Raw genomic sequence first — 26,383 nt, forward strand, 5'->3', positions numbered from 1 at the left:
AATAGTTACAGAATACCCAAAAAAGAAACTGAGAAAGGTATTTAAAGTTTCTTTACCCAAAAACTGAATAAACATGAAAGAAGACAGTAATGCAAGAAATGAGGGGAAAGTAGCTATAAAACATACAGGAAACACATTGCAAAGTGACAGAGACTCTTCTTATCAGTAATTACTTTAAAAGTAAATGGCTGGATTCACCAAGAAAAAATAAACATTGACAAAATGGATAAAAAGAAATATAATTCAACTGTATCTGTCCACAACAGGCTCACTTTAAATCTAAAGGCACAAATTGGTAATGAAAGAGTGGGATAAGATATCCCATGTAAAGAGAACAGGTATAGCTATACTTTTTTATTCTTCAGCACTCTTGGCTGTACCACAACATGGTTGATGGTTCCATCATGTGGGAGCTAAGTATAGAAAAGATCACTTGGGGAGACAGGAAGCCAGGGAGATTCAGGAACCAGACTGAATGACTGACCCTCTGCCCCACCCCCCTCATAACTGGCTTTTTTTTTTTTTTTTATTGCTGGTTGTTCAAAACATTACATAGTTCTTGATATATCATCTTTCACACTTTGCTTCAAGTGGGTTATGAACTCCCATTTTTAGCCCATATACAGATTGCAGAATCACATCAATTACACATCCATTGATTTACATATTGCCATACTAGTGACTGTCATGTTCTGCGACCTTTCCTATCCTCTACTATCCCCCTCCCCTCCCCTCCCCCCCCACCCCCCCCCTCTTCTCTCTCTACCCCCTCTACTGACCTTCATTTCTCCCCCTTGTATTATTTTTCCCTTTCCCCTCATTTCCTCTTGTATGTTCTTTTGTATAACCCTGAGGGTCTCCTTCCATTTCCATGCAATTTCCCTTCTCTCTCCCTTTCCCTCCCACCTCTCATCCCTGTTTAATGTTAATCTTCTTCTCATGCTCTTCGTCCCTACTCTGTTCTTAGTTATATCAAAGAAGAAATTCGGCATTTGTTTTTTAGGGATTGGCTAGCTTCACTTACCATAATCTGCTCTAGTGCCATCCATTTCCCTGCAAATTCTATGATTTTGTCATTTTTTAATGCAGAGTAATACTCCATTGTGTATAAATGCCACATTTTTTTAATCCATTCGTCTATTGAAGGGCATCTGGGTTGGTTCCACAGTCTTGCTATTGTGAATTGAGCTGCTATGAACATCAATGTAGCAGTATCCCTGTAGCATGCTCTTTTTAGGTCTTTAGGGAATAGACCGAGAAGGGCAATAGCTGGGTCAAATGGTAGCTCCATTCCCAGCTTTCCAAGAAATCTCCATACTGCTTTCCAAATTGGCTGCACCAATTTGCAGTCCCACCAGCAATGTACAAGTGTACCCTTTTCCCCACATCCTCGCCAGCACTTGTTGTTGTTTGACTTCATAATGGCTGCCAATCTTACTGGAGTGAGATGGTATCTTAGGGTGGTTTTGATTTGCATTTCTCTGACTGCTAGAGATGGTGAGCATTTTTTCATGTACTTGTTGATTGACTGCATGTCCTCCTCTGAGAAGTGTCTGTTCAGGTCCTTGGCCCATTTGTTGATTGGGTTGTTTGTTATCTTATTGTCTAATTTTTGGAGTTCTTTGTATACTCTGGATATTAGGGCTCTATCTGAAGTGTGATGAGTAAAGATTTGTTCCCAGGATGTAGGCTCTCTATTTACCTCTCTTATTGTTTCTTTAGCTGAGAAAAAACTTTTTAGTTTGAGTAAGTCCCATTTGTTGATTCTAGTTATTAACTCTTGTGCTATGGGTGTCCTATTGAGGAATTTGGAGCCCGACCCCACAGTATGTAGATCGTAGCCAACTTTTTCTTCTATCAGACAGCGTGTCTCTGATTTGATATCAAGCTCCTTGATCCATTTTGAATTCACTTTTGTGCATGGCGAGAGAAAGGGATTCAGTTTCATTTTGTTGCATATGGATTTCCAGTTTTCCCAGCACCATTTGTTGAAGATGCTATCCTTCCTCCATTGAATGCTTTTAGCCCCTTTTCAAATATAAGATAGTTGTAGTTTTGTGGATTGGTTTCTGTGTCCTCTATTCTGTACCATTGGTCCACCCGCCTGTTTTGGTACCAGTACCATGCTGTTTTTGTTATTATTGCTCTGTAGTATAGTTTGAAGTCTGGTATCGCTATACCGCCTGATTCACACTTCCTGCTTAGCACTGTTTTTGCTATTCTAGGTCTTTTATTTTTCCATATGAATTTCATGATTGCTTTCTCTATTTCTACAAGAAATGCCTTTGGGATTTTGATTGGCATTGCATTAAACCTATAGAGAACTTTTGGTAATATCGCCATTTTGATGATGTTAGTTCTGCCTATCCATGAACAGGGTATATTTTTCCATCTTCTAAGATCTTCTTCTATTTCTCTCTTTAGGGTTCTGTAGTTTTCATTGTATAAGTCTTTCACCTCTTTTGTTAGGTTGATTCCCAAGTATTTTATTTTTTTTGAAGATACTGTGAATGGAGTGGTTGTCCTCATTTCCATTTCAGAGGATTTATCGCTGATATACAGGAATGCCTTTGATTTATGCGTGTTGATTTTATATCCTGCCACTTTGCTGAATTCATTTATTAGCTCTAATAGTTTCTTTGTAGAGCCTTTTGGGTCTTCTAGGTATAGAATCATATCATCTGCAAATAGTGATAATTTAAGTTCTTCTTTTCCTATTTTTATGCCTTTAATTTCGTTCGTCTGTCTAATTGCTCTGGCCAGTGTTTCGAGAACTATGTTGAACAGAAGTGGTGAGAGAGGGCATCCCTGTCTTGTTCCAGATTTTAGAGGGAATGCCTTCAATTTTTCTCCATTCAGAATGATGCTAGCCTGAGGCTTAGCATAGATTGCTTTTACAATATTGAGGTATGTTCCTGTTATCCCTAGTTTTTCTAGAGTTTTGAACATAAAGGAATGCTGTACTTTGTCGAATGCTTTTTCCGCATCTATCGAGATGATCATATGGTTCTTATTTTTAAGTCTATTGATGTGGTGAATAACATTTATTGATTTCCGTATATTGAACCAGCCTTGCATCCCAGGGATGAATCCTACTTGATCATGGTGCACAATTTTTTTGATATGTTTTTGTATCCGATTCGCCAGAATTTTATTGAGGATTTTTGCATCTAGGTTCATTAGAGATATTGGTCTGAAGTTTTCTTTCTTTGAAGTGTCTTTGTCTGGTTTAGGTATCAGGGTGATGTTGGCCTCGTAGAATGAATTTGGAAGGTCTCCCTCTTTTTCTATTTCCTGAAGTAGCTTGAAAAGTATTGGTATTAGTTCCTCTTTAAAGGTTTTGTAAAATTCTGCTGTATACCCATCCGGTCCTGGGCTTTTCTTAGTTGGTAGTCTTTTGATGGTTTCTTCTATTTCCTCGATTGATATTGGTCTGTTTAGGTTGTCTATATCCTCCTGACTCAATCTGGGCAGATCATATGACTTCAGAAATTTATCTATGCCTTCACTATCTTCTAATTTATTGGAGTATAAGGATTCAAAATAATTTTTGATTATCTTCTGTATTTCTGAAGTGTCTGTTGTGATATTGCCTTTTTCATCCCGTATGCTATGAGTTCTCTCTCTTCTTCTCTTCGCTAGCATGGCTAAGGGTCTGTCGATTTTGTTTATTTTTTCAAAGAACCAGCTTTAAGTTTTGTCAGTTTTTTTCAATTGTTTCTTTTGTTTCGATTTCATTAATTTCAGCTCTGATTTTAATTATTTCTTGCCTTCTACTTCTTTTGCTGTTGTTTTGCTCTTCTTTTTCTAGGATTTTGAGATGAAGCATGAGATCATTTATTTGTTGGTTTTTTCTTTTTTTAAGGAATGAACTCCAAGCAATGAATTTTCCTCTTAGAACTGCTTTCAATGTGTCCCATAGATTCCGATATGTTGTGTCTGTGTTTTCATTTATCTCTAAGAATTTTTTAATTTCCTCCTTGATGTCTTCTATAACCCATTGAGCATTCAGTAACCTATTGTTCATTCTCCAAGTGATGCATGCTTTTTCCTTCCTTCTTTTATCATTGATTTCCAGTTTCATTCCATTATGATCAGATAAGATGCATGGTATTATCTCTACTCCTTTATATTGTCTAAGAGTTGCCCTGTGACCTAATATATGATCTATTTTTGAGAAGGATCCATGTGCTGCTGAGAAAAAAGTGTAACTGCTTGATGTTGGGTGGTATATTCTATATATGTCAATTAAGTCTAGGTTATTAATTGTGTTATTGAGTTCTATAGTTTCCTTATTCAACTTTTGTTTGGAAGATCTGTCCAGTGGTGAGAGAGGTGTGTTGAAGTCTCCTATGATTATTGTATGGTGGTCTATTAGACTCTTGAACTTGAGAAGAGTTTGTTTGATGAACATAGCTGCACCATTGTTTGGGGCATACATATTTATGATTGTTATGTCTTGTTGGTGTATGGTTCCCTTGAGCAGTATGTAGTGTCCCTCTTTATCCCTTTTGATTAACTTTGGCTTGAAATCTATTTTATTAGGTATGAGTATGGACACTCCTGCTTGTTTCCGAAGCCCATATGAGTGATATGATGTTTCCCAACCTTTCACCTTCAGTCTATGTATGTCTTTTCCTATCAAATGCGTCTCCTGTAGGCAGCATATTGCTGGGTCTTGTTTTGTGATCCATTCTACTAGCCTGTGTCTCTTAATTGGTGAGTTTAAGCCATTAACATTTAGGGTTATTATTGAGATATGGGTTGTTCTTCCAGCCATATTTGTTTATTTATGTTACTAAACATGGTTTGTTTTCCTCTTTGATTATTTTTCTCCCCTTTACTGTCCTATCTCCCACTGTTGGTTTTCATTGTTATTTTCCATTTCCTCTTCCTGTAATGTTTTGCCGAGGATGGTTTGAAGAGACGGTTTTCTAGCTGCAAATTCTTTTAACTTTTGTTTATCGTGGAAGGTTTTAATTTCATCTTCCATCCTGAAGCTTAATTTCACTGGATACACAATTCTTGGTTGGAACCCATTTTCTTTCAGTGTTTGAAATATGTTATTCCAGGATCTTCTAGCTTTCAGAGTCTGTGTTGAAAGATCAGCTGTTATCCTGATTGGTTTACCCCTCAATGTAATCTGCTTCCTTTCTCTTGTAGCTTTTAAAATTCTCTCCTTATTCTGTATGGTGGGCATCTTCATTATAATGTGTCTAGGTGTGGATCTCTTATGATTTTGCACATTCGGCGTCCTGTACGCTTCTAGAATTTGGGATTCTGTCTCATTCTTCAAGTCTGGGAAGTTTTCTCGTATTATTTCATTGAATAGATTGCTCATTCCTTTGGTTTGGACCTCTGTACCTTCCTGTATCCCAATGACTCTTACGTTTGGTCTCTTTATGTTATCCCATATTTCTTGGATGTTCTGCTCATGGTTTCTTAACAGTCTTGCTGAGCTGTCTATGTTCTTTTCAAGTTGAAATACTTTGTCTTCCTTGTCTGATGTTCTATCTTCTAAGTGTTCTACTCTGCTGGTAGTATTCTCCATTGAGTTTTTAAGTTGGTTTATTGCTTCCTGCATTTCTAGGATTTCTGTTTGTTTGTTTTTTATAACCTCTATCTCCCTGTATAGTTGATCCTTTGCTTCCTGGATTTGTTTGTGTAATTCCTTGTCGAAGTGATCTTTCATTGTCTGATTTTGCTGTCTAATGTCTTCCTTGATACTCCAGATCATCTGAAGCATATATATCCTCAATTCTTTATCTGACATTCCATCTGCTGCAGCTGTTACCTCTTCTAAAGTTGAGCTGACCTGCATTGCTTTTGGTCCTTTCTTTCCTTGTCTTTTCATACTGCTTGCGTTTCTTTCTTCTTGGTGAAACTGTTGTGTTTTTGAAATTTTTTCCCCCCCTATATATTTATATTGCTCTTGTATAGTTGAAAAGTCTCCCTTGCAGGTGCGGGCGGGGGCTCTGCTCTGCCCCTCCTCCAATTGGTGTGAGGTGTCTACCACGCCCGCGGACCCCTGGGCCTGATCCGCCGTTCTGTCGCAGGTCTGCCTACCTTGCAGGTGGGGGCGAAGGCTTTGCCCTGCCCCTCCTACCACGCCCGGGGACCGCTAGGCCTGATCTGCAGGTTGGTCGCAGATCTGCCCACCTTGCGGGCACGGGTGTCAGTTCCGCTCCGCCCCCACTCCAATTGGGGTCACTTGACCACCACACAGGCGGGCCGCTGGGCCTGATCAGGGCGCGGGCGAAGGCTCTGCTCTGCCCCTACTCCAGTTGGGGTGAAGTGTGTACCACGCTGGCAGGCCGCTGGGCCTGATCCACCGGTCTGTTGCAGGTCTGCTTACCTTGCCGGCGCGGGCGGTGGCTCTGCCCTGCCCCTCCTACCACGCCTGCAGACCGCTGGGCCTGATCTGCAGGTTGGTTGCAGGTCTGCCTACCTTGCGGGCGCAGGCGACGGCCCCGCTCCTCCCCTCTGGCTCGACGACAAAGCGAGAGAGACTCGGGTATCTGTGACTCACCCTCCCTACCAGGGGACCAACTGTTTCCGTCGCCGCTGGCACTGATGAAGTTTTCTCCTCGGCCGCTCTCCGATGACATCAGATCTCTGCCATGCTGGCATCCCCTGTTCTATGGCTGAATACCATTTTCTTCTCTTCCAATAGGCGGAGCTGTGCCCTCTGAGCCGAGCTTCTGCCCTCTATGTGCTGACAGAAATCCCTGTAAGGTGGCTCCTGGGAGTCTCTCAATCCTGTTAGTCCAGAGCCCTTTCACTTATCCGGCCCCTCCCCCTGTTCCTCCTCCCAGCCAGCCAGCCAGGTCCTGTTCACCAGAGGCGGTTCCCCAAGGATCTGATTACACTTGCAGCCCCACCACGTGTCCTATATCCCGAAAGATGAACACCCTCTCTGTCATTCAATTAAGCCCCAGTGCTGTGGTGGGGTGATCTGGGAACCAACAGTTTAATTTTTCCGGACCCCTTTGGTGGGCACGCCCCCAGAAACTGGCGGCTAAGATCTTGGGTGTCGCCGCTGGTGTTAAGGGGAGGTGGGGATCTGGAATCCCCTCTGCTTCCCTACAGACACGCCCCCGGTGGTTTCCTGGCTGCTTGTATCTGGAGGGGGTGGGAGTCACACACCTGCTAATGTGGATTCCACTGGGAAGGAATTCTGTCGGCGGAACTCTGGTGATGTCACCACTCTGCTATGGTGGGCCCCAGGCTCCTTGCCGCAGTGTCCGAAGGGAGGGGTGGGACTGGTCTGTCTCTGGTTGGTTTCAGCTCCCAGTTTGCTATTTCATGAAGGCTTGGCGAGAGACCTCTTCCTAGAGTCCCTGCACCGCTCCTGCTGCGCTGCGCCTCGGAGGCTATCCGCCCTGACGCGGGGGCCGCGTGCAGGCAGCCGACAGTCACCGAGTCCCGCGGGCAGCGGCTGGCGGGTCTCAACCTCTGCGCTGCGTGGCGGAGATTCACTCGTCTAGCGCAGACTGTCACCTCCAAAAATCCTTCCAATTCCCGGCCGGTCTCTCTGTAGTGGAATTTTGCTAGGAGTTTCTCAGCAGGTCGAATCTAAGCGTATCCATGCGTCTCTCTGACCCCGTTGTTGAGGAGGTACTGAAAGCGCTGCCTCCCCTCTCGCCGCCATGTTGGATCCCCCTCATAACTGGCTTTCATGAGAATTCACTCTGTAAAAGCAGCATCAGTTCCTTCTGAGGGTGGCATTCCTAATGACCTAACTGCTTTCCACTGGACCTTATCTCTCAAAGGTTTCACCACTTCTCAACAATGCCATACTCCTCAGTCCCAAGCCTCTAATACATGAACCTTTGAATCTAATACATAACAGCCATGTACTGAGTTTTAATAGATTTTAATTATCATCTCCAACCTGAACTAGATGAAGTCAGAAATCAATTACTGACAGAAAACTGGAGAACTCACTCAACACATTCTTAAACAACCAACAGATCAGAAGAAAAAGCACAAGGGAAGTTACAAAATACTTACAGATGAGTGAAAACAAACACAACATTACAAAATTTATATTATACAAATGGTCCCTGGCTTACAACTGTTCACCTGAAAAATATTTTGACTTAGCTGGGTTCAGTGGCCCATGTCTGTAATCCCAGCAGCTCGGGAGGCTGAGGCAGGAGGATCTCGAGTTCAAAGATAGCCTCAGCAAAAAGCAAGGAACTAAGCAATTCAATGAGACCCTGTCTCTAAATAAAATACAAAAAAGGGGAGTGGGGTGGGGATGTGGCTCAGTGGTCAAGTGCCCTTGAGTTCAATCCCTGGTACCAAATAAAAAACTGTTTTGAAAACTTAACAATGGTACAAAAGTGATATGCATTCAATATAAACCATACTTCAACTTTTGACCTTTTCCTGGACTAGCAATAGCATACTCTATTGATACTGAGTAATGGCAGATCCCAGTCAGCCATGCAGTCATAAAGGTAAAGAAAAAACCAATACTCTACATCATACTGTGTAGGTAAACTATAATGTTTGGTAGATGAGGTATATCAAATGTATTTTCAACTTACAATATTTTCAGCTTATGATAGATTTATCAGGATGCAACCCCGTGATAAATTAGTACCTGAATGAAAGAGGCGCTAGAGGGAAATGTATAGCTCTAAATGTTTACTTTAAAGCAAAAAAAAAAAAAAAATCTCAAATCAAGAACATGACTTTAAAATGTAAAGAACTAAACTAACATAAGGCTAGTAAGAGGAAAGAAATAATAAAGATTTGACAGAGGTGAATAAAACAGAGAGAAAAAAAGATAAAAATCAGGGCTGGAGTTGTGGCTCAGAGGTAGAGCGCTTGCCTAGCACGGGCAAGGCCCTGAGTTCAATCCTCAACACCACATAAAAATAAATAAATAAAGACATACAAAATGGAATCATCTTGAAAAAGAAAAAAAATCAATGAAACAAAAAATTGCTTCTTTGAAAAGATAAAGCAAAATGATAAACCTATAGATACATGTAATTTTTTTAAAAAAGAGAAAAGACTCAAGTTAACTATAATCAGAAATAGTACAATAAGCAAGTATATACCAACAAACTGGATAATCTAGATGAAGTAGAAAATTCCTAGAACTATAAAACCTACCAAAGAAAGATAAAATATGAACAGACCTATTACTAATGAGATTGTATCAGTAATCAAAAATCTCCTTAAAAAGGTTAAGTCCCCAACCTGATGGGGCTTCACTGATTAATTAAGCATTTTAAAAAGAACTAAAATGAGTCAAGCATAGTGATGAAGCACGCCTGTAATCCCAACAAACTCAGGAGGCTGAGGAAGGAGCACCCCAAATTTGAGGTCAGCCTCAGCAACTTACTGAGACCCTATCTCAAAATAAAAAATAAAAAGGGATGGAACTGAGGTTAAATGAACCTGGGTTCAAACTCCCTTCTCATTCCCCCCACAAAAAAAGAACTAAAATGAATACCTCTCAAACATTTCCAAAAAAAAATTAAAGATAGAATACTTCCAAACTCATTTTATGTGGCCAGCATTACCCTGATAAAAAGCCAAAGACATTACACAAACATTGATGCCAAAATTCTTAACAAAACACCATTCTCTTGGTAGTCTGGAAGAGATATCTTTACAGTGGTTCATATAATGCACACTAGCTAAAATATGGAAGCCACCCGTGTGTGTGTGTGTGTGTGTGTGTGTGTGTGTGTGTGTATCTGTAATTATCATTCAGCTTTAAAAAGGCAGGAAATTCTGACTAATGCTATAGTATGAAACTTAATACTATATGATTCCACTTGTATGGGGTACATAGAATAGTGAAAATCATTGACTGCTGCAGTCTGGCTGGGCACAAACCACGAGCCACTGAAGCAGGAACAAACTTTATTTTTGAACTCCACCAGCAACTCCTCCCTAACGCCACTTGGCTGGTCCAGGAACCAGCCACCGGAAATATCTCCTCCAGAAAATCCCTCCTCCTGCACTTCTCCAACCAATGGGAACTCCCGGGGAATCCCCACAAGAACTCAAAAGTAGCAGCCAAGGCGGATAGTAATGCCTCGCCTGTCAATCAATACTGTTGGCAAAATGCCAGGGGCCAAACAGACTCCGCCATGGCTCTCAGCAATTGACACATAAAATACAATAGTGGTTACCAAGGATGGGGACAGGAAAGAATGTATCCTTTATTACTTGAAGGATACAGAGTTTGTTTTTCAAGATATATAGTTTTGTAGACAGATGGTGGTAATGGTTGTACTTCATTATGAATGCATTTAATAATACCAAACTGCACAATTAACAATGGTTAAGATAGCTAATCATACGAGATGGGTATTTTAACACAATAAAAACTGGATAAAACAATTGTAAAAGGATCATGAACTTAATTTTTTTAAAAATGAAAAAATCTGTAGAATCTAATATTAAAAAGTTCTTGATATCTGCCACCAAAAGAATAAGCTGAATTTCTTCAAAATTGAAAACTTTTGCTCCATGAAAGAAAAAAATAGCAAAAAGAATAGATTATCCAGTTGGAATAAGGGCAAAAGACAAGACATTTCATGAAACAAGTTATATGGATGGCAGATAAACATATGAAAAGATGTCCAACATTTTAAGTCATTAAGGAAAAGTAAAATTAAAACCACCGAACCATATAAAATGATTAAAATTTTTTTTAAAAAATACCAAATACTGACAAAGATACAGAGAAACTAGAGAAACAATCATCAACAAGAGTTTTAGTTTTTCTACTATAAAAAGCTGAATAGTGGTATATCTATATTGCAGAATAATACTCAAACTTTTGATATCTACAAAGAGTTTTTCTGAATGAATATTCAGAAAATTATGATGAGGGGAAAAGTAATCCTTATTTACATAAAATTCTTCAAATGACAAAATAACAGAAATAGTGAAGAGATTAGTGGTTGTTTGGCTCTGGGGGAGCCAAAATTGGAGAGTTACCTGTCTGCACACATCATTGAAGATACCACAGTATAGGAGGCAGGAACTGAGCTGGAAAAACTGTGAAACATTTCTTAGTTTCAGTTATAGATCCTAAAGCACTGCTGGTGAAAAAGACCAATAAAAGACCCAGAACTGATCTCATCCTTATAATACCTGAAAACAGAAGTGAGATGAAAGTAACTAAAGCAGCAACCTAGCCCCAAATTCAATTTCTTTTGCTTCACTCCAGCTTCTTGAAAGTCAAATTAGGTAAGTTAGGTTTCAATGGTTTTTTTATCATTACGTAAGGCACAACAAAATAAATATGGCTAGAAACAGGAAAACATGAGTAAGAGAAATATAATCAAAAGACAATGGTCCACAGTAGAACCAGATGACACAGATGTTGGAACCAGCAGAAAAGAACCTTAAAATGGCAATTGTAAATACATAAAATGATAAGAGGAAAAGATGTATAAATGGATGCAATAATGAACTGAAAAAGGAAGTAGAATCTCGAAAGGGGTAAACAGACATTCTAAAAAGTGAAAAGTTTAATAAATGAAATTAGAATTCTATGACATATTGAATAAAGAAGTAATTTTGTTCTTTTTTTGGAAATAATCTTAGATACTATAGAATTATATTCAATAAGTAAGAGCTTTCAAAATATATTAAATACAAATAATTCCATCCTTCTGCCAAGTCCCCCACACTTCTGCAATCCCTTGGCCATAGCAAATTCCACTAATCTATCATAGCACTCTTTCAACCTGTTAGAATTTTTTAGCAAGGACCCCTAATTACCAACAGAGTTGGCACCAAAAATAAAACTTATTAATTTAGTCAAAATCTATGTTGCCTTAATCACAAAGTTGGTGAAGAAATATAAAATTACTGCCATATAATAAAGCAAAGGACTAGGCAAAGTGGGCAAAAAATGTGTCTTTGATTTCTCCCTCCCAATATGTACTATTAAACAAAAACTTTCTGAGGACTCAACAAGATGAATTAAAAACTCCAGCTCTTAGTTCTATACTCAAGAAAAATTAGGGCACATACTCAAAAAAAAAAAAAAACTTGCACAAGGATATTCAAAGCTTTATTCATGATAGCCCCCCAAGTGGAAATCCAAATTTCCTCAAAAGCAGAATAAACTAGATATAGTATATTTGTTACAATGGAATACTGCACCGAAATAGAAAGGAACAAAACTATGGCCTGGGCAGTTCTATAGATGCTGAGTACAAGAAGCCATAGGTAATCCTTTATGCGATATGATCCCAGTAATATGAAGTTTAGAACTAATCTACAGTGATATAAGTCAGGAAAATTATTATTTTGGGGGAGGAATACTGCCTTGGAAAAGACAAAAAGGTGCCTTCTGGGGTACTGAAAATGTTTAAAATCTTTATGTGGGTGGTGATTACAGAGTTATAAAAAGGAGGCACTGAGCTGCATATGCAGATTTGTGCTTTTTACACAAAGGAAAAACCAGCAATAAACATGATAATGGTAATGATGATGGTGATGCAACCTGGCTGTGAGGCAGGATACCTGCTAACAGGAAACTTAGAATCAATGGAAGATGTTAACACACTGCTGAGCAAGAACAGTGCCCATAAAGAAAGCCTCTTTCCAAAGAGGGATGTAACTCAGTGGTAATACACTTGCTTAGCATGTACAAGGCCCTGGGTTTAAGACCAGCACCACAAAGTTCAATCAATCAATCAATCAATAAGAAATAAAAGTCTATTTTCCTTACTTCCATATACCTTTATTTTAAACCATTTCTGGCATTTTGTCCGAAACACTTGAAATTATCATTTTAGATATCTTCTATACTAGACCAGAATTTCATATGGGGTAAGGGTCAGCAAACATTTTCTGTGAAGAAGCAAACAATAAGCATTTTGAGGTTTGCAGGTCACACAGTCTCTGTTGCAACTACTTATTTCTGGCAAGCAGCACAATAAAAAGCCATATACAGTAAGTAAATGAAAGAGCATGGCCTGATTTGGCCCGCTGGTCAAGTCTACCAACCTCTGATCTAGACTAAGAACTATACCAGTTTTTGTTTTCCATATTCATCTCTGATATAGTATAGGACTTCATATACATCAGGCACTCAGTAATAAAAAGCTAGAAGGAATCTTAAAAATCATCTCTTCTAATCCCTTCACTTTGTAGAGAAAAGCATGAAATCAGGTCAAAACTTGCTCAACACCACCATTTTCAAAGTAATGCCTCCTTTTAAATCTTTATGAAAAGATCTTTACATTCATATTAAATACTAAAACATCAAATTTCTAAAATCTGACATGTAAGTTTCAAACTTTCAAGCGCCAAATAGCATAAACTAAAACAGTAATTATTTTAGAAAAATTATCTTTACCTATAGTTTGCTTATGAACCATCAATACAAGCTGAGTTACACAAACTTAAGGTATCAATCAACAAGTAATTAAAGCTCATCACATAAAATGAGAAGGTATACTAAAGTTTGTTTCAGAACTCAAGTTCTTCTAAAAGCCAAAATGACAACAAAGACATTTCACAGGAGTTAGCATTACTTAATTATAATTTAACAACTAAGTTAGAAGCTAATGTTTTATAAATATACTTCAACCTAGTAGTATAATATATACATTGAAAAGTATTCATCCTATTACAGGTTAGTGAACATTTTTACACAGCAGTAAAATAATCAGCCAACAGTAGAGGGCAACATTTCTATTCATTTCAACTTTTAAAAAATCTAAAAACTGAAATCTTGGTACTGACTTTTCAAAGCTTCACACCCCTTTCAAAGTTACTACCTAAGACACAAATGTATTACAACCTACTACAACTAAATGTATCATGATATAAGTATTTTACCCAAAGGAGACAAATTTGGTATTCCTAATTCCTGAGCAAATAAAACAAAAATAATTCAAAACTTTTCTGATGATTTATTATACAATATTTTATTACTTATGTAGTTAAAACAAATATTTGTTGAGTACCCACTGGAATAATGAATAACTATTCTCACACAAGGGCAGAATTCTATTTTTTCTGTATCCTCAGCCGACAGTTACATATCCATCACCAAAAGAAGTTTTACGGTTATTATAGTTTATCAACTTCTGACAACCAGAGATTCAGGAGAACCGTCTCAGAATACTAGGTATTAACATAGCTCTAATATCCAAAATAAAAGCAGCAAAAGAAGAGGTTATTAAAGAATACACAGGCATGGATGGAAGTATCTTTTGATCTCATTCTCTTTTATATTTCCATTATTTCAACTTTCACCTTGTCTTGATGATAAAGATGTAAACCATCTACCACCCCATAAAGAAAAAGAAGTAGAATATTAATCGCAAATGGAAAGGAACAAGGATTACAATAGAGAGAAAGAAAAAAAAATTTCAGGAAAGACTTCTGTCCAGTCAGGATTTACTATTTAACAAAAATTATTAAAAAGATCTGCTAACATTAGTAAAGTCTTATCATATGTTTGTCACTGTTTCACAAACTTGACAAATATTAATTCAATTAATCTTTAAACACTTTGTAAAGTAGTACCATTTTCCCTGTGTTATAATTCAGAAAACTACAACCCAGAGGGAATAAGAAACTTGTCCAGTGATCAAGTACTGGGACTAGAACCTAAACAGTCTCCAAAGCCTGAGCACTTGGCTATTATTATCCTTTACTCTCTGCCCATTCTAAATGGCACAATTTTTTCAGTGAGAAAGAGTATTACAATTTAAAAAGCAACAGAGTGGCAAAATAAGAAAAACAGAAATCTTCATTATGCATTTGAAAAGAATAATATTGTATAGATGAGAAGAAAATAAAGATAGTACTTGAAAGCAATCTCTATTATTCCAATTCAATAGGTCTCACAAAAAATGAACTTCAGATGAACATTAATTAGATGATAAAAATTAACAAAAAGATAAAATAGTTAAGAAGCAAGACAAATATTGTGGAAAGAATAAAGAAACCTAATCATTGCAGATAAATTAAGAGTAATAATGAGCCCTTCCAGATATAAATACAGAAATAATTTAGTAAAAATATATTTAATATAAAGTAAGGTGTTTTAAACGGAAAATAGTCTGAAGGTATTTAAGTCGTAGATAATTTGACAGTATTTACCAAAACATTAAAAATGTTCATATGGCAGAAAGGAGCAGAAGAGCAATGAAGTGCTGCCTTCAATCTTGAAACCTTTTATAAGGGTTAATAACTCACTCAAAAGGTGAAAATCCTCATGACATGTTAGAAATATCTGGGTGTCACAAGAAATCAGACACATGATCAAAAGCTACAGGGCAAAGCAAATCTTACTTCTGCAGAATGGTGTGCTACCAAAAAATTTGGCAAGCAAGCACACTGAGCAGGAAATTTGCCCAGGGTTTTATCCCTAATGCAGCACTGCCACTTTAAGGGCTATAGTTATGATTAGATTACCTAGTACCTACAGGCATTATGATTGGAAGACTCAGGACAAAAGGAGATATGTTATGGAGGTGGGCTCAAATAGCTATATTCAACCACATGGTTTTGTGATCACCTAACTACACACTATGAAATTTAAATTTTAGATTACAGCAAACACATTAGGAAACTCAGACTACAAGTATAACTTTGACAGAAAAGAGGACATTAATCTTACAACAGTCATTTCCCATAGACCATATCTCTCAGCATCATCACATTGGGGATTATATTTTAACATTAATTTTGGAGGAGACATAGTCATTTGAACCACTGAAAAAATTCCTGATATACAATACTGGATATGAATCCAAATTTCAACTTTTCCAATGATACCATCTGTTATAAGTTATTTATTAAAAAGTTCATCTTTGGTTAAATATATTTCTTAAAAAATGAATGAGGAAAGCCTTCAGGATAAGTAAAACCAACAAGGGTGAAAAAACGGTATAATGGCAAGAAAAAAATAAAGACATTCTAATGTATTTATGTAAGTATGAAAAGATAAATAAATACTAATTTTAAAAGTTTCCTATGAGAGCCAAGGGGGAAAAAAATAGAAGTGACACATATTTATATAAGCTCTTTAATGCTAGTTTTGATTTTTTAATTGTGAGTTTATTTCCCATTCAAAAACAATGTTTAAAAATTTCAAAGGGCCAGGGGCTGTGGCCCATACCTGCATTCCAATGACTCAGAAAGCTGAATAAGAAGGATGGCAAGATCAAGGTCAGACTCAAAAACCTAAAGAGCCTAGCACATGCATACTTATAATCACAGCGGCTCAGGAGGTTGAGGCAGGAGAATCAACAGTTCAAAGCTAACCTCTGCAACTCAGCGAGACCCTATCTCTAAATAAAATATTTAAAAAGGGCTGGGGATGTGGCTTAGTGGTTAAGCACCCCTGGGTTCAATCCCTGGTACCAAAAAAAAAAAACAAAGATATCCTCAGCAACTTAGTAAGAACTCCATCTCCAAATAAAAAATAAAACTGAGGCTGTAGCTCAGTGGTAAAACACCTGTTGGTTCAATTCCAGTACCAAAATTAATTAATTCAGAGGCAGGGTGTGGTGATGCACACCTGTAACCCCAGCTACTCTGGAGAAAGGAGGATCACAAGTTTGAGGCTAGCTTGGCAACGTAGGAAAAATATGTCTTAGCACATAAATAAAAGGGCTGGGAATGTAGTACACTGATGGAGCACTTGCCTAACATGTGGGAGGCCCTAAGTTTGATCTCTAGTACCACCAAAAATCAATCAATCCATCAATCAGGGGGTAGAGTAAATAAGTGAAAAGTTATCGGATTTATAAAAATGGTTGTTACAGATCAATAGTGTAAGAATACAAATTAATTAAAATTTAAAATTCAGTTTCTCTGTCAAACTAAACACATTTTAAGAGCCAGTGATAAGAGTGTAGATATATATCATTTCCACTACTGCATAAAGTTCTACTGAACAGTGCTTAACTTGTTAGTTCGATATTTTGCAGCCCAGAGATTAAAGTAAACATATAAAAATATTTAAGAAATGAATAGCCAATGAAGTGTCAAGAGATTGTGATAAACTAAGAAACAGAAAACAATGGGAAGATAAACTATTTTCTGTAACCTTTGAAATTCATTAATATAGAATGATAAATACATTTTAATGACAATTTTCTAGGATATCATTATGTAATCAGGTTAAAAAAGGGACTTAAGGAGCTGGAGTTGTGGCTTAGCGGTAGAACGCTCCTAGCATGTGTGAGGTGCTGTGTTCGATCCTCAGCACCACAGAAAAATAAATAAATAAAATAAATGTATAAAAAAGGGGAGGGACTTAAAAATGCAGTACAAAGCAAAATATTCATTTTTTTAACCCACAAACTTGGGTCATCTGTGCCAAAGTTCCATTCATTTAAAAATTATTAACTGAGTATCTACTATACATCAGACATTTGGTCAAGCAGAGAGAACAAGGAAAACAAAACAGTCTTAACTTTTTTAACATGTCCAATGAGAAAAACATACAATAATAAAGAATCACACAAAGTACACAATATACTGTATGTTATTAAGGAAAAATAATGTATGCTTTCATCGAAGTGGGGGGGGCTTAATTTAATAAGGAATCAAGGAAGGCTTCACTGAGGAAATAATCTATCAAATGGAATCTGATGGGCTATTGTAAGATTACGGTGTATGAGTTTGCAAAATGTTATGCATAGAAATCTCAAAGATGAAGGAAAACCTCACTAGAACTGGGGTTGGGATGGTGCCCTGTTAACAAAAATAATGAAAACCTGGCCTACACCTCCTCTAAAACATATGTATGGCCTGGTGCAATGGAACACACCTGTAATCCCAGTGGCTCAAGAGGCTGAGGCTGGAGGATTATTCAACTTCAAAGCTAGCCTTAGCAACAGCACCTCAGTGAGACCCTATCTCTAAATAAAATACAAAATAGGGCTGGGGATGTAGCTCAGTGGTTGAATATCTGGAGTTCAATCCCTGGTGCAAAAAAAAAAAAAAAAAACAATTAAAACACACGTATGTCAATTCTTTCATTGGGTAAAGACACCCAAGACTGCATATACTTCAAACACTGTACTGATGGCACTTAACATGGATTCCAAGTCTTAAGTTCAATAATAAGAGTATTAATAACTGGCACTGAATGTAAGAAAATCTTCGGAAATATAAGTTTATTTTTTCCTTCTTAAGCTTAAGAACACACACAAATTATTTTTCCTTTTCAATTCTTCTGTCACCTAAGCTTCTGCTAAATGACCCTAAAGTGAACAGTTTTGAGAAGAGCACATTCCTTTTCAACTTACTTGATTAACAAGCAGTATAACAAAAGATGGAGAAAGACATAATCCTATTCAAAAAACTTCTGGTACTCAGGTTATGCCTGGCTCTGTCCCTCCCTACTCCCTCCCAGAATTTACTAAACAGCTTTAAAAAAACAAAAAACCTCTGTGATAAAGAAAAGCCCTTAATTGCAGTTTATACATACTGCTTTATTGCTAACATAAGAAAATATAACTGTATATAACAATATTCCCAAATCACTCATTAGACCTTGTATGCTGCCAGTTAATATTACTATGATGACAACAAGTCTGACAAAAATCACACTTCTAAGACTGGTACTTAACAATATTAACTCCTCACCAACTCACCTGTTTTCATAACAGCTAACCAAGAATAAGAACTTACAAACAGAAAACTAAGTATTTCCTAGAGAGACATTATGTGAAAAAGCACCAACTAGTGCATCCAAGCTGATTAAATAACACAAAAATCAATGCTAGTACACTAATAATTAGCAAAAGTACCATGAGAGAAATGCTCACTAGCATCTTTTCCCTTACAAAGTATCTAAATCCAGAACAGCAGTTTTTAAATTCAAGAAGGAAGTACATTTTCATTTTTGATAAGAGGCAAAACAAACACTACATTTGTGTTTTAAATGTATTAATCAGATAAGGAATGTAGAACTATTTATGATCATCTTAAATTAGTAAAAGGTATTAATACTACTGTAAATGGAGGCCAAGATTTGGCAGTTCAATAGCAGTGATGATTTAGTCATCATGTCTCACAACGTAGTCATTTGCAAACGTTTTAAATAAGAGTCTTCATTGTGAAGAACATAGTTATGGGGCGGGGAGTGACAAAACCAGAAAACTAGTCATCATTGCTTTAGTTCAACCCACATGCCTGTTCTTAAGGGTATCCATGGTAGCAGTGATGCAACATGCCTACCTAACTCACTGTGCCTACACAAGTGGGAGAAAGGGGAGGCGGATGATGAAAAAAACTTCACTTGGAAAGGTGTTTTAATATGAACATGATATAATTACATCAGCTACATTGTCAGACTTTAAAAAACACACACACATATAAAACCATAAGCTCTCTGAAGATCAAAAAAGACAGAAAAGACCCCAGGATAGAAGAACAGGAAGGAGGAGCATGCACTGTATTCTTGAACTGAAAAGAAATAATTTTGCTATTCCTGCTATAGCCGCTGGTCTGAAATGTTCAAAGGGTTTATTTCTAACTATAGAACAAATCATTTTAAGTCAGGTTTTTCAAAAGTTAACTACAAATAATGTTTTAGGCTTCCTAATTTCCAACCTACATCTTTTTCTATTTTTGCTCTAACAGTTACATAATAAATATTTATAAATACTTTAAAGATAATGAATGCATTCAATTTTTTAAGCAATAGCAGCTCTCTTTTGCTAAAAAAAAGGGGGGGGTCAAATGCAAAAAAAAAAAAAATCTAAATCAAGAAAGAGTGAAGAAGAAAGAGATCATTTCAAATAACCTTATTATAAAACCAGAAAATAAAACTACACTGAATAAAATGATGACAGGTAAATCACAGAGGAGAACCACATCTGTCCATAAAAAGAACTTATGGAGGAAAAAAATCTCTATTTTTCAGATTTATGTGCCCTTTAAACATTCTTTAGAAATATTTCATTAACACAGTTTACTTAGAGGTACAGAGACATCCTCTTATAAACAGGGGATAGACCCACATAATAGACATGTCTGTATCTGATCACAAACTACTGTTGGAACTGTGACTCTGTGCAACAAGAAAACAACTAATTTTCATAAATTTTCCCACTTTTCCTCTTCACTACACAGAAATAATAGTAATAAGGCTACTTTCAGAATTAAAATTTTTCTCAGTATTTATCAGTGAGTATCATTTTTGAAATTTTGTCTAACAATCAATGTGTGACATAGGGTGTAGAAACAAAAATCAATAAGGTAATAAAAACCAATCTATACATTTTACATGTAGTACCTGAAATCTATAACACAATCACACAATGTCCACAAACTGGTGCTTACAAATAAAACACGCCAAACTTAAGAGATTAACTTAAGTATGCTGTACTTTGAAGACAATGTTCAATAAGGCTTTAAAACAAGTACTTCACAAAGTACTTGTATATATTTAATCATTTTAAATCCAAATCAATATATTTCCAAAGGCAACACACAATCAGAACTTGACTATTTTCTTCTTTAAGAAAAACTACACTTGCAATAGACGGAAGAGTCCAGAAAATGTTCTCAAAATGAGTTATACTTTGAACTAGCATGACAAGTTGGAACACAAAAAAAGTGAAAGAGAAGAACTTTTAGAATATATTTAGCAAATTTAAATGTAATCAAGGTCTTACAGACCTTTGCTGTTAGGGGAAAAGCATCCTGTAAATCTCGGGGGGTGGGGGCGGGGGGGATTAATTTGTTTAGCACACTGTTTTTAGCTATCTGAAATACATTTCAAAATATTGCCTTTCCTAAAAGATATGAACTAAGCATCACATAGATTCAAATACTTGTTTTCAAACCTCTAACAATGGTTACACCTTTATTTTAAAAATGCATGAATAAGAGTTCTCTCTTGACTGTCACTAACAATGAAACACAGAAAAACATATTGTATCTTACCTTTGTGGTTACAATGCACAGGCAATCCATTACTCTACCATTACAATAATATTTTTTATATAAAGTAAAAGTTGCCTACTTGAACAAAATATTTACAACAAAAATCAGAAATAAAATTGTGAGATAAAATCATAGATGAAAAGTTATAACTGTGACAAGATCTCTCCAGGATCCATTCTTAGAGGTAGCAATTTTTCTACTATCTGAAATACAAGAAACCAGAATGTGTCACGTGCCCTACAATCTTCTTTATGTAATCTGTATCTGAAGAACTTGAAATTATCCCTCAAAACACTGTGAAAGATGTCAAGCTCTATTCCACAAGAGTCCACTGCTGCTTCAGATGCTATTTCATTAATCCTTCTTTTCAAGATATGAGGTTGACAGGGAATCATCTGATGAAATGCTCCAAAAGGAGGTTTCCCCGATATAAATTTAAATCTATTTCTCCTTGCTTGCTATGGTTTGGATATTAAAAAAAAAAAAAAAAAACTACCAAAAAAAAAATCACTAAGAAACTGCAAGCAAACACTTCTTCCACTAAACCATTTCAGCAACTGCAGCCTGCAAAGTAATGACTTTCTCAGGCAGTAATGAATGGAATATTCCATGTGGTATTTCTGAGAAGGGGAGCAGGAAGAACAAAATACAGTAATTTAGAATATTATCTCTAAAATTTGACTTTTCTCTTTTTTACTGAAATAAATAACATTTTACCAAAGAAGCCAGATTTTAACTTCAGTGCCTTAGTAAATCCATTTCACCAAATCCCTTGTACCTCTACCCTATTTTAAAGGAGTTTGTACCATTTTAAACTCCTTAAGAAGTCTTCATTTCTTAACCAAGAAGTCACCTAATTTTATAAATTTGTGTCTGGTCCTCAAGATCATCAGAATAGAATTAGAAAGGGTAACAGAGGACGAAGTAAAGGGATGGCAACTGCCTTTTATTCTCCTAAGCTTCCAGCCATACTCCCTACAAAAACATATAGCAACAAAGAATGTTATCTTTAATTTTTGTCCACAATGTTTCTTCATAGTATACAGATAGTAGAAATAACCTCAAATTCAAACAACTAAATTGTCCCAACTGGCTGCTTTTATATCACTACTACTCCAAACATTTGTAATTTGTACCGGCTGCCATCAGCAACTTTCATACTAAAGCAAGTTTCACTATAAGAGTTGTGAAAAAGTTAATACAAATATATCACAGTACTTATCAAATAGTAAGCATAGTAAGCATCATCACTGTTTTATTACTATAATTGATATTTATCAGGTGACAGCCTTTTGTTTAAAGCCTAATAGGATATTTTAGATAGGTCCTTTGGGACTTTACCTTGAATAGAGCCTAATGGTGCTATTGCATAAGGGTTAAATAAAATAATACATGCTCAGCACTGATAATAATGCAGACATTATTAAATGATCAGTAAGTGCCAGCCACAACTATCGTTGTATATTACGAAATACGTTTGGTCTTTGTCCCTGACACCTTCAGAGAGCGCCTAAAACAAAACAAAACTAAACAAAACCCCTGGCAATTCCTAAGTGACACAAGAATCCTTTGTATCTCTCCATAACACCTGAGGTTATACCTAATAAGGTAACTTAGCGTGGGACCACTAGAGAGCCCCAGGAAGTGGCCGGTCACCTGAAAGACCAAGAGATTCAAGTATTAAGAGGGTTGGAACTTTCAGCTTCACCAGGTAACTTCGAAGAAAGGGGGTGGTGTGGGGTAACAGGTCTGGGATAGGCAAACACATCCACATGCTAGGAGGACAAAGCAGACCAACTCAAGCAGGACAAAGGCTCCTGCACTCAAGACCCTTCCAAACCTCACTCTATGTACCTCTCCATCTGACTATTTATTTGTATCCTATATAATACCCTTTATAATAAAGCAGCATACATGTTTCCCTTCGTTCTATGGGTCATTCTAGCAAATTAATTGAAACCAGGAAGGGGGTTGTAGGAATACTGATTTACAGCTGTTCAGTGAGAAACATAAGATAATAACCTACTACTTGCAACTGGCATTTGAAGTGAAGGTAGCCTTATGGGACTGAGCAAAAAAACATGTGGGACCTAACACTTATCTCTACTTCGACATAGTTTCAGAATTGAAATAAATTATAGAACAGCTCCCCTGAAGAACTACTTGATGTGTTGGTTAAAAAGCAACAACAGAAAACAACAACAACCATATATCTAGACACAAAAGTGTTCTATGAAGGCCTATGTAGGATGGGAGGGGGAAAAAGTGATTTGTTTTCTCCGCTAAGATAGATACAGATATAGATACAGATAAAAGGTTTGCTATAAGGTTTCAGAGGTAGGCAGAAGTATACTTCATCATGGATCAACACATTCCCTCTCCCATGTGAAATGCAGCCTGGAAATTAGCTGCTCTGTTGAAAATTGAGAGTACTTCCTTCTCCTCATCACTCATATTCTCCCATCATGGAAAAGTATGGCATACTCAAAACACATGACTCCTTAAATAAAGTTTATAAAAGTTAAGCAGGATACTGAAAATAATGTGGGTTATATCCAAGGACTAACAATTAATTGCATTTTTGAAGAAAAATAAATAAATGTGAAACCCTTTAGGTGTTTTCTCTGTGTTCTGAAATCTCTCTCATGAAATTTTCATTTCATCTACAACAGTCTGGCCCAGAGAGGGACATACCTCATAACCAGAAGCTGAAAATCCCTAAAGCAAGTCTGAAATAACGTTCAGCCAATTAACAGGTTGCATAACTTCAGTCATTTTCTTTGGGGGGATATCAGCTTCCCTTTTTATAAAATAAAATATTCAATGGATTCTAAGAGCCCTTCTACTTATTCCTACAGATCAATTTCTAAATTCACAGGATTCTAAGCTCTAATAGGGCAAGACTCACCTTATCTCATGTAACTACCATTTTATCCCAGCACCTTTGGAGTGATATGATGACCAGAATGTAACAGGAGCTCAATAAATCTTTGTTGAATTAAACAACAGCTTTTCTAATATCTGAACTATAGATGATTACAAAATTGAAAACAGTATGAATTGACCTGAAAATTAGGTACCCCATTTTCCCAGTAAAAACTCTTCAAATGATTTTGCCAACTCAAATATGAACATATAATAAAATAACCAAACATCTAACTTTAAAATTATCAAATCTATTTAACACATAGTTACTAACATTTGTCATTAAAATAAGACATCTAAAATATTATTTTATCCCAGTAACATGTCAGGAAACAATTTTAGTCAAACTTTCCGTTTTCACCTTAGATGTTAGGGTCATCACCCTAACAATAACCACTTTGAATCATCTAATATATTTGACCTCAAACGTCAATTTCACAGAATCCAAGTTGTTTAAGATGTTCTTTTTTAATTAAAATACCTGACCATTTATCCCAAATGGCTACTAGCACTATTCAAGAAGCCAATTTTTTCCCACTTGTAGGTAAACATTTATAATCTCTACAATATAATCACTTAACTATATTACTTTTTCTTTTAATAATTTTTTTTTAATTGTACAGGACACAATACCTTCACTTCATTCCTATGTGCTGCTGAGGACGGAATTCAGTGCCCCACATGAGCAAGGCAAGCACTCTACCACTGAGCTACCACCACAGCCCCACTTAGCTACATTACTTTTTAATGTATTTACTAATCTTTCAAAAAAGCTTTGCTGGATGTGATGGCACACGCCAGTAATCCCAGCAACTCAGGAGGCTGAGACAGGAGTATCTCGAGTTCAAAGCCAGCCTCAGCAACTTAGGGAGGCCCTAAGCAACTTAGACCCTGTCTCAAAATATAAACAAACAAACTAACAAACAAGATTAAGAATGTCAGTGCCCCTGGGCTCAATCCCTGGTACCCAAAAAAAAAAAAAAGCTTGCTTGCATATAATATCTAGTACTTGTAGGTTTTAAGGTCGTGCTTAGAACTGATTATTTAAAACTCTACACATACTCTAATTTCTACAAACATCCAAAATGACACTGACTAGGGACAATTTGAGTCAATGTGTTCTCTCAGACTGTTATTTGCTGTTCAAAATAATTCAGAAGTGACCCTGTAAAATGAAGGACTTTAGAAGGGCTCAAATATAAGCTTTTGAAAATAGTAATACCTTAGCCTAATACTAAGGCACATAAGATAATTAACAGTATTTTAGAATACCAATAGCTTTCTACACACAGACAATAACTTTGAATCATGATGGAATAACAGGGAACAGATTAACTCTCCTGCTTAAACAACTAAAACTACTTTGTCACATGGACAAATATGAAATAATGATGTTCAGATACTGAATTAAAAGCAATGCAAATCAGTGGACCTCTGTGAGGAAACAAATGAGATAATCTCATAATTGCACAGAAAATGTTTCCAGGCTGCTAAGAAAAGATGAGGAAACTAAATAAAGCTTGGTAGTCTAAGCTGGGAGACAAAACTGAGAATTCAGAAGGCCCAGGTATGGAGGTAAAATACCCAAAAGGAAAGAGCTGCACAGAGAGAATTCCAGAGATCTCTCAAGTCTTCAGATTAATTTGAACCAGCACATAAAATATAAGGAAATGTGAGGGTACTGAAAAAATCCTAGAAAACAGCTGGAGGAGACAGGCACAATGATTCAAGAGGCTGAGGCAGAAGATTATAAGTTTAAAGCCAACATGGGCAACTTAGTGAGACCTTTTCTTACAATAAAAATATAAAAAGGGCTGGGGATGTAGCTCAGCAAGAACAGCCCTGTGTTCAATATCTAGTACAAAAAAAGAAAAGAAAGAAAAAGAAAAAAGCAGAAGGAGGAGTCCCCAGCACTCACACAAGGCCAAAAATTATGGGAAAATTTGTAGTAGGCAAGGCACCAGGAAATTAAGAGTAGGAGTACTGCCCCAAAACTAGGACAAAATTAGGCCTATATTAAAAGTTGCTTGGTCCCACTTGAAAAAAGCTTAAAAGTAAGCTTTGAAATTCTCAAACTTTTTCAGTAACTTCACCACATTCTGAAGCAAAGCTTATATTAAATTAATATATTTTGTATATTTGAAGGAATACAAAAACTTGCAGGTTCCCAAAAGGTAAATGTCTGCAAATATCTGCCATAATGTCTATTAAATTCACTAAAAATTACTAGGCATTCATCTACAACAGTTCGGCCCAGAGAAGCACGAAAATATCATCCAGACAGGAGAAAGAGTCTATCAATAAAGTCCCAGTGATGGAAATATATAGACAAGGTCATTTCAAAAAGTTACAGTATTTTTGTTCCATATGTTCATCAAGATAGAGAAAAGCATGAGCATATTAGTGAGATATTGAAAATTTAAAAGGAACCGAATTGAACTTCTAGAGATAAAATGGCTAAAACAAAAAGGCAACTGAAAGGGATTAAAAATAGATTGGTCACTTAAAAAAAAATGGACTTGAAGACATAGTAATGGAAATT

The 26,383-nt window shown here is 36.6% G+C and overlaps 1 protein-coding gene across 23 annotated transcripts in view; it reads right to left on the minus strand.

Annotated features, from left to right (window-relative positions):
• The window catches only part of Dlg1 (discs large MAGUK scaffold protein 1), a 271,999-nt gene that overhangs the window by 206,936 nt on the left and 38,680 nt on the right, over positions 1–26,383 (minus strand). Inside the window, exon 1 of one of the 23 annotated variants that reach the window (XM_058583565.1) lies at positions 20,917–21,497. The exons of the other annotated variants lie outside the window; for them this stretch is intronic. Within the exon in view, the coding sequence (XP_058439548.1) occupies positions 20,917–20,946 (30 nt within the window). The 5' untranslated portion in view covers positions 20,947–21,497. Of the gene's footprint in view, positions 1–20,916; positions 21,498–26,383 lie in introns of those variants that run through there. 23 annotated transcript variants of the gene reach the window in all.

Source organism: Marmota monax, unplaced genomic scaffold, assembly GCF_021218885.2.
Source record: "Marmota monax isolate L192 unplaced genomic scaffold, Marmota_monax_Labrador192_F-V1.1 WCK01_AAM20220418_F8-fsc00052, whole genome shotgun sequence".
NCBI lineage: Eukaryota > Metazoa > Chordata > Mammalia > Rodentia > Sciuridae > Marmota > Marmota monax.